The sequence below is a fragment of the Anarrhichthys ocellatus genome, unplaced genomic scaffold, assembly GCF_004355925.1.
Source record: "Anarrhichthys ocellatus isolate YVR2014 unplaced genomic scaffold, GSC_Weel_1.0 scaffold7, whole genome shotgun sequence".
Classification (NCBI taxonomy): Eukaryota; Metazoa; Chordata; class Actinopteri; order Perciformes; family Anarhichadidae; genus Anarrhichthys; species Anarrhichthys ocellatus.
Genome location: NW_022280037.1, coordinates 1,180,431 through 1,189,704, shown reverse-complemented (window position 1 = coordinate 1,189,704; position 9,274 = coordinate 1,180,431). Strand labels below are relative to the sequence as shown.

The 9,274-nt window shown below is 46.1% G+C and overlaps 1 protein-coding gene across 5 annotated transcripts in view; it reads left to right on the top strand.

Annotated features, from left to right (window-relative positions):
* Positions 1-8,899, top strand: part of LOC116383929 (cytospin-A) — a 14,594-nt gene extending 5,695 nt beyond the window's left edge. For all 5 annotated transcript variants that reach the window (XM_031848136.1, XM_031848137.1, XM_031848138.1 and 2 more), the window contains 8 exons: positions 3,146-3,645; positions 4,042-4,138; positions 4,279-4,345; positions 6,664-6,724; positions 6,962-7,058; positions 7,204-7,320; positions 7,406-7,465; positions 7,592-8,899. In XM_031848136.1, coding sequence (XP_031703996.1) covers positions 3,146-3,645; positions 4,042-4,138; positions 4,279-4,345; positions 6,664-6,724; positions 6,962-7,058; positions 7,204-7,320; positions 7,406-7,465; positions 7,592-7,681 — 1,089 coding nt within the window. In that variant the 3' untranslated portion in view covers positions 7,682-8,899. The remainder of the gene's footprint in view (positions 1-3,145; positions 3,646-4,041; positions 4,139-4,278; positions 4,346-6,663; positions 6,725-6,961; positions 7,059-7,203; positions 7,321-7,405; positions 7,466-7,591) is intronic.
* Positions 8,900-9,274: the final 375 nt, after the last annotated feature.

Here is a 9,274-nt window from a genome sequence, read left to right as displayed (position 1 = left end):
GGGGGGGGGGGGGGGGGGGGGGGGGCTGCGCAGTGACTGACCAGGCCATGTGTCTTTGTGTGTGTGTGCTCCATGTGAGACAGAGGACTCACAAACACATTCAGATATGCATTGAAAGTCTTGGCTGGTGCAAGTTTTTTTTTCCCTTCCCTTGCTGTGCTTCTCCGCCGTTTCTTCATTCCCTCATTCTGGGAAGTGACCGCTCCTCCCTGAGCACAAGAACCCGAAACAATTACCCTCCAACTTTCTGCTGCGACGCACTGCTCCGCCTCATCCCTCCCTTCCGCTCTCTTCTCCCCGGCCCTCCCCTATCTCGCTTCCTCGCCTCTTAAGTCTGTTCTTTCCCGTTCCGTCCATCTTTTCATCAGACCCCAGGTTGCTGAGGCCTTTTCGCTTTAGCTCTGACGTCCTTGTTTTTTGACCTTCTTTTTTTTTTCCCCGTGTAATTTAAGAAGCCATTATTCTTCCAGTCCCATTCTGTGAGCTAAGCCTCTCCTCCGCGCCTCTTCATCCGTCTTCATCCCTGCGTTCCCAAATGCTCCATATCTTTCTCTGTCTGTCTGCAGTCATAATGTATTCCTGATGTACCGCAGCTAAACTGAATTCTGAAAACACATGATTACCCAATGTGCATCGAACTACGAAGGATATTATGCGATGTGCCATCTGTCTGTGCTTATGCGCACCACCAGTCTTCAATTGTCTTAATCGACAAAAATGAAAACACTTATTCATGTCTGGGTACTGTGTGTGTGTGTGTGTGTGTGTGTGTGTGTGTGGGGTGGGGGGCGGCTGGTCAAAGTTGTGTTCCCTCCCTCCTGGAGATTCAGTCAATCACAAAGCCCTGCTTTGGAATCAGTTCCAGGTGAACGCTGCCGGAGATTTCCAGGAATGATCTCCCGGTTCCCTCTACTCTCTTTTCCTCCTCGCTAGGCTGCTCCAGCAGCTGAATAAAGGCCCCGGTATCTGGAGGCCCACGGAGGCTGTTCACATGTAGAATGAAGATTTAGTGTGTTTGGGAGGATCCGAGGAGGGGGGCTTGTGTCGAATTTGCAGTGGACTTGGGACCCTTTTCTTTTGATGTCTGTGGACATTTAGATATGCAACTTGTAGGCGCTACCGGGCTATTTTCATGTGCCAGTTGGGGGGCATTTGCCCATTTTGTGCGCGTGTATGACTGCTGTAGAGGAAATGAAATGTCCCTTAATAGCTGTAATGGCCTATTCAACTGCTTTTTTGAATGCACACCACAGGCTGTGGAAAGCTGGACAGAGGAGCCATTACAGAGCTGGGATGTTTCCCCAAGTATGTATCAAAGACTGGGTGTGGAGGTGAACTAGGGACAGATGGTTGGAACACACACACACACACACACGCTGACACAATCTCCAAGTGTGCTGGACCCTTTCCAGAAATTGTCAGGAACTCAGATGTGCATCAAGTTTATAGACAAGAGTGTATGTGTGTGTGTGGGCTGGACACCACATCTGGTCTTGCAGTGGGGCACTAGGTCAGCTCTTGAGGGAGTGCGTGTGTGTGTGTTTGTCTCTTAAGACTGACAATCCACACCCTTATCTCAGTGTGAACCCGAAAAGCACTCCTTCCTGTTTCCTCAAACAGACATGCTCGAGTTGGAGTCATGTCCAGATAACGAAGACAAGATCCTTCAAGTCCAAAATGGGTGTATTACTTAATCTAGAACTTCTCCAAACATAGACCACTATGCTACTATTCACTCGACACATGTTGCCAGAGGGAATGCGCTCCAGCTCACCCCCGAACATGTAGATATGTGTGAGACAACTTAACAGCGTGGTTTGGTGGTAAGAGAATAGGGGAGGTGTATGTGGGGGAGAGGAGAGGGGAATATGATATGTGTGTGTGTGTGTGTGTGTGCGCAGTGTAATCGAGTCCAGCTGTGGTCTTGAGTCACTGGTCAGACTTGCCTCCTCCTCCACATCTCCATCCATTCTTCATCTAATTACCGACCTTCCTAACCGCTCCGCTCCTCAGCACTCCCTCACATCACTCCTACAGTTCTCCGCAGTCTTAACGGTATTAAATCTGTGCGTGATTTCAACCACTTTTATTGTCTCTCCTCTTTTCTTTTTCCTTCTTTTTTTCCTCATTCCCTCCCACTTTTTGTGATGACGGTTGCTTAGCGTTTCTTTTGATGTCCTGGTATCTTTTGCCATCTGGCTTCATTGGTCGTCTTTTGATGTCTGGGGCAGTGTTTGTGCACGTCCGAGGCAATAATACTCCTCAAGAAGGAAAACTGAAAACTGAGCCTGTGTGAGAGCAATGGCCTCGTATGTTTTTCAAACTGATGTTTTTGTCATGAGCAGCTCACACAGAATGCGAACATTACGCAGCGGAAACACCTTTTTTTCCCGGAACAAAGTTGATTTTTTTAGACCTTTCGCACCGCAAATAAAATATTTATAATCCAATTACATTGTGCGGAATGGACAAACTGAAAACATACTCTGTACTCTACAACAACAGAGGCTCCATATTCTGGACCAAGACAGCAAACTTTATTATTCCTTTCATCCTTGGCAGCGCATTCCCAGATCCACTCTTACCTATCACAATAAAAGCCTTAGACATATAAACTGCATAACTGTTTACAAAAGGGAACTCTATTTAACATGTTTTTTAATTCATCGAGAGATGTGTAATGGCCTCAAACACACTCCCAAAATGTTGCTTAAATCTTTTTTCCAAACTTTCTTTCTTCTAAAAGCTGAGAACGTAATCTTGTCGACTTCTCTAGATGACATGGTTTAAACCTTTTGGCTCACAATGCCTCATTAGAGAGGACTTGTCAGCTCCCATCCTCTCTCTGCTTGCTGAAGCTTGTCGCTCAGTTTAGTTCAACCTCGTCTCCTAATGATCGCCAAATGGATATGCGATTGTTCATTTGATTATAGTCGTTGTCTGCTGAGGGTTCAGCTATGTTTGTTCTGACACTCATTCCAGTTTGGCTTTAAAAATGGCAGTTTAATCCGTTTGTATGCTTTGTATTTAGTTATTTTAGAAAATGATTTGCAGAAGAAAAATATTTGCCGACAGTAGTGTTGCAGTATGAAATCCCCGTTTGTACTGTGATAAAAACAAAATCTCAATATTCTTCCCCTTCCAGACGGAGCGTGGGGAATGGCTGCAGTTCCAGGCTGACCTACAGGTGGCGGTGTCAGTGGCGGACCGTCTGAGAGCCGAGGCGGAGGAAGAGCTGACTGCGCTCCGCACGGCGCACAAGGACGTGGAAAGGGAGCTGGCCGCGTCCCAGCAGAGACAGAAGGAGGCCGATATGCAACTGGTGACCCTGAGAGGGGAGCTGAAGCAGAGCAGGCAGAGACTGGCCGCTCTCTCCCAGGCTCCGTGTCAGGAACCAGAGAGGCCCAACGGAGAAGCAACCGACATCCCCGAAAGCAAAGACGGGACCCAAAGGGGCAGAGAGACGGGGCTGCACAGGCCGGGGCGAGAAGGGACGGAAAGCAAGAGTCCCAATGAATCCACGAAGAATGTCGAGGATGCCAAAGCAGACTGTAAAGGTGTGACCAAGCGTTACCTGAGGAACGTGACCAACAAGGAGAGGAGTGGAGAGGAGGTGCGAAGGCCGGTAACCACGGAGAGGTCAAGGTGAGATAAACTGTATGATCTCTGTGTGACTTTTTGGGGGAATACAGAGGAACACACCTAAAGCATAATGTTGTGTCGGTGGCACTTAAAAGTGTTCCGACAGTAAGATATTTCAAAAACAAAGCCAAAAAAAACCCACCCCATTTTTTGTCTCTGACATAGCAGTGGCAAATAAATAACAATCACCAAATTTGGTCAGGACTGTGGCCGTTGTTTCTTTTGACTGTGTTGCACAACTGCTCAACCCACAGGCCGTGTTGGGGCCACTTGAGGACAGTTTGAACAGCTGTATCTACACAGCTGGAGCGGAGTGGAACACCTGTCTCATAAAAATAAAAAAATGCCATTAAAAGGTAGTTGGTTTGGTTTAACTAACGATGTATTGTAATGTTACAGGAGCCTTTCCAGATTGCCTGCCTCCTCAGGCTCCCCCACCATGCAGAATGGAACTTCCCAGCCCCACACCGCCTCAACTGTTGGCCCTACAAACAAGGTGACACTTCATCTCGAGGAGGATCCTTCCTTTGAGTTTGTTTGTTAGCCAGGAAAATACACGCACACTTAATCCTGAGTTTGCTGATCATGTCGTGATTTTGACTGAATTTGAATGAATCTCGTCTTGTTTTTTTAAAGAACTCGGGGCAACTGAGAGGCCGAAGAAGTCTGGATTGGCAAGACAGCCGGTCGAGCACTGACACAGGTGTGTTTGTGTATATGTGTGTACAAAATGTGTCACAGTATGCTTGTGTTTGTGGCATAGACCATTTTTTTTTTTCAACGTTACCAGTTTTGCCGTATAATTGTTTAAAGGTACCTTGTGTCGTTTCTGACCACTGGCAGCGCTGTTGAGCAATGCTTTTCACAAATGGGTTCCCATTTTGTTTGCAGACCTGCCAAACCCGGACAAATATAGTATCACTTCGGCAACCTAAATATGTCAGGTTCAAGTCAATTTTATCCCACGAGCACGCAGACATATCTGAGAGCACGGGACAGGTGAAATAGAAATACACGGGCTTTACCGATTTGGGAGGCTTTAAAAGCTAGTTTACGAGGTAAACCCTCATTGGTCCTTTCTTTATCGGCAGATAGCTCATCGGTACGAGAAGAAACAATCCGTCGGTTAGCTCGGCTACACTGCTCAAAAAAATAAAGGGAACACTTAAGCAACACATCCTAGATCTGAATGAATGAAATAGTCTTATTAAATACTTTGTTCTTTACATAGTTGAATGTGCTGACAACAAAATCACACAAAAATTATCAATGAAAATTAAATTTATTAACCCATGGAGGTCTGGATTTGGAGTCACACTCAAAATTGAAGTGGAAAAACACACTACAGGCTGATCCAACTTTGATGTAATGTCCTTAAAACAAGTCCAAATGAGGCTCAGTAGTGTGTGTGGCCTCCACGTGCCTGTATGACCTCCCTACAACGCCTGGGCATGCTCCTGATGGAAGTGGGCGGATGGTCTCCTGAGGGATCTCCTCCCAGACCTGGACTAAAGCATCCGCCAACTCCTGGACAGTCTGTGGTGCAACGTGGCGTTGGTGGATGGAGCGAGACATGATGTCCCAGATGTGCTCAATTGGATTCAGGTCTGGGGAACGGGCGGGCCAGTCCATAGCATCAATGCCTTCGTCTTGCAGGAACTGCTGACACACTCCAGCCACATGAGGTCTAGCATTGTCTTGCATTAGGAGGAACCCAGGGCCAACCGCACCGGCATATGGTCTCACAAGGGGTCTGAGGATCTCATCTAGGTACCTAATGGCAGTCAGGCTACCTCTGGCGAGCACATGGAGGGCTGTGCGGCCCTCCAAAGAAATGCCACCCCACACCATTACTGACCCACCGCCAAACCGGTCATGCTGGAGGATGTTGCAGGCAGCAGAACGTTCTCCACTGCGTCTCCAGACTCTGTCACGTCTGTCACATGTGCTCAGTGTGAACCTGCTTTCATCTGTGAAGAGCACAGGGCGCCAGTGGCGAAGTTGCCAATCTTGGTGTTCTCTGGCAAATGCCAAACATCCTGCCCAGTGTTGGGCTGTAAACACAACCCCCACCTGTGGACGTCGGGCCCTCATACCACCCTCATGGAGTCTGTTTCTGACTGTTTGAGCAGACACATGCACATTTGTGGCCTGCTGGAGGTCATTTTGCAGGGCTCTGGCAGTGCTCCTGCTGTTCCTCCTTGCACAAAGGTGGAGGTAGCGGTCCTGCTGCTGGGTTGTTGCCCTCCTACGGCCTCCTCCACGTCTCCTGATGTACTGGCCTGTCTCCTGGTAGCGCCTCCATGCTCTGGACACTACGCTGACAGACACCGCAAACCTTCTTGCCACAGCTCGCATTGATGTGCCATCCTGGATGAGCTGCACTACCTGAGCCACTTGTGTGGGTTGTAGACTCCGTCTCATGCTACCACTAGAGTGAAAGCACCGCTAGCATTCAAAAGTGACCAAAACTTCAGCCAGAAAGCATAGGAACTGAGAAGTGGTCTGTGGTCACCACCTGCAGAACCACTCCTTTATTGGGGGTGTCTGTCTTGCTAATTGCCTATAATTCCCACCTGTTGTCTATTCCATTTGCACAACAGCATGTGAAATTGATTGTCAGTGTTGCTTCCTAAGTGGGCAGTTTGATTTCACAGAAGTGTGATTGACTTGGAGTTACATTGTGTTGTTTAAGTGTTCCCTTTATTTTTTTGAGCAGTGTATTTTATTCCATTACTTAGAATGCCAATGTTGCTCAGTGTTCATGGGCATCTGTGTACATGTGTAACTGGGCAATTGTTTGCTAAATAGTTCGCTACTTCATAGAGTGAATGTCAATCTTACAGCTTGTTCTGATGCCACCAAGTGGCCAAAAATCAGTTAAAGCTGCTCTAAATAGAATAGAATAAATATATGTGAGCATGTTTAAGGGTGGTGTGGCTAAACCTTCCACCGCTGCTTGGAGTGTTCATGATGACAGCATGCTGTTGGGTAATGAAGTACTTTTGCTTGTCTTTACAGGAAAACGCGAGGAGTCTCTAAACAAGTACAACTCTACCCTCACTGAGCTGCCTCCCACCAAGTGAGTCTTCACACATACACTCACGTGCTGACAAACCATGTTTGTCCAAAGGACCGGCCCAATTGCTACATCCTGTCGTTTCAACCCGAGTACATTTGTCTGGTGAACTCATACAGCTGGACATTGGGGCCTCTCGTACTTGGAATCAACGTGTTAATTAGGGTTTCTGACTGACAACGACTCCTGCAGTGTTCAAACCAAAAGCTCCTGAGCCTTACATCTTGTTGTTGTTGTCAGGTCCCAGGATGGTTTCAACCTGCTGCTGCGTCGCCACGGAGGCTCAAAGAGGAACTCGCTGCTCCGTTGGTGTCAGAGCCGAACACAAGGCTACATGGTGATCCTGGACATGATTTAGTTTACATTTTCAGGGTTTTTTCAGAGCAACACAAGTATTGTTGTGACAAATTCTGATTGGTACAAATGTACAAACCCATTCTCTTGCGTTACCGTAATCTTCTCTGTCCTTTCCCTCCCTGCAGAATATCGACATCACCAACTTCAGCAGCAGCTGGGCCGACGGTCTCGCCTTCTGTGCCGTGTACCACACCTACCTCCCCTCACACGTCCCTTACACCACTCTCACTCCAGAGAACAAGGTAAGGCCTGTTCCCGCCGCTTGTTTAATGGATGGGACCGAGTGATTATGGTGTTCCACTTATCGATTCGTTCTTTTCTCCGTAGCGGGAGAATCTCAGCCTGGCATTCAAAACAGGAGAGACTGTTGGGATTGCACAAACCCTGGTACGCCCTTGGTGTCTTTTCTGATTCAAACAAATAATTATACAGTAAAGCCTCATCTGACTTTTCTATGACAGATGCGAGGTAGATTTTGAGCTCATGAACGTGTTTGAACTCTTTGCTCCATAGACGGTAGAGGAGATGCTGAGAGCAGGAGGTCCTGATTGGCAAAGGGTCCTGAGCTACGTGGAGAGCATCTACCAGCACTTTGAGATGTGACTGCTGTCGGTATACTGACAGACAAGCCCGTCATAGTGGATCCTTAAGGACTCTCCAAAGGAAACAATATCAGTTGTGATGGCTTCCCCGAATATTATAATATACCTATTCTTGTGTGTCCGGAAACTGGATGAACTTCTGTTAGTAAAAGCTACAATGACTTCATGTCAAAACATAAAAAAAAAGGATTTCAAATTTCAACTGAAGTCCCCTCTGCTTGTCATACGCTTCGGAAAATGTCCTCTGACCAGAAGTGGTTTGTTTCCATTCTTATTTCTAATATACATTAAATCAGCTGCCATTTGACTTACATCAGTACGTAGTGAAGCATTCAGACATAGTGAAAGTAGATAGCTTATATACGAATCTGAACAACTGAGAAGGATTAATAAAACATATTTTTTAATACAAAATTTTACATATTTTAGCTTTTAAAAGACTATTAGTGACCACAATAAAGAACATGTGGATCTTTTTTTTTTTATAGCATCCTTATGAGGAAGGTGTATGTTTAGGCTGAGTTTCTGTAAATGTCTCCACACTGGTACGTCACTGGCCATAAGTACTGTATAACATCATGTCCTTTATCAAATCTGTAAGCAGTCCTTAAACTGGTCGTTGTTTTACCCGCCAATGTGTTTTACCTTTTAAGCATGTCTGTTATGCTCCTCAAAGATTCTACTTCATCCTGGACCTTTTAAGCACTCTGTAAATATGCACTTTTGTCGACACCTTGTTGGTGTACGAATGTAATAATGTACAGTACAGATGTTGCATAACTGCTGGTTAGTCTTCTACGGGCTCGGTAGGTATTCAGTAGAAAAGGCTGCAGACCAGTCAGAAGATTTGTCAAGTTCAACTTTCGGTTTAACAGACAGCTCGTGTTTTCTCACAGTAACTGCAGCGACTGAATGACAATGATCAAAATCTAAAAAAGTGCCTCCACGTCAACTAAAGTGGGCCAACGCTGTCGAGGTGCTCAGGGATGTGCACTACAGGAGTGAAATAAAAGCAAAACACAAGCCCACACAGGCTTGTGCATCCGGTTGCAACATCATCGCACAGACGCATCCTCGCACCACACGCCAGCTGAGAAACTGAAAAACAAGTTTCAGCAGGTGTAAAGCGGAGTTTGTTGCCAAAGTAACACCATTGTAAAATTGTTTATATGTAACTAGTGTGAAAAGAATAATACCAAAGAAAATAAAATGTTAATATGAAGCAAATAATACTGTGTGGGTATTTTTAAACACTTACTTTAGTGAAAAGACTGAGCATAGTAAAGTATCCCCATCTCTTCCAGGTTTGAGATGGAACAGGCAGAGCTTAGAAAGGAGGAGTTAGCCTTCACGTTACTACCTCCTGCTGGTGAAGAAGAAACAATACAGGCTGTCATTGTGCCTCTGTCATCATGTTCCTTGGTGAAAATTTTAATTACTGCTTAGAGGTTAAAACATGATCCCACAATGTCAGCTCATCTCCTCCCTGCTGCTATTTTTACACAAACTCTTTGTGTAACATCTATTTCTGTGTCACTCTTGCATAACAGTGCAACCCCCCCCCCCCCCCAAAAAAACCCTTGATACAATAAAT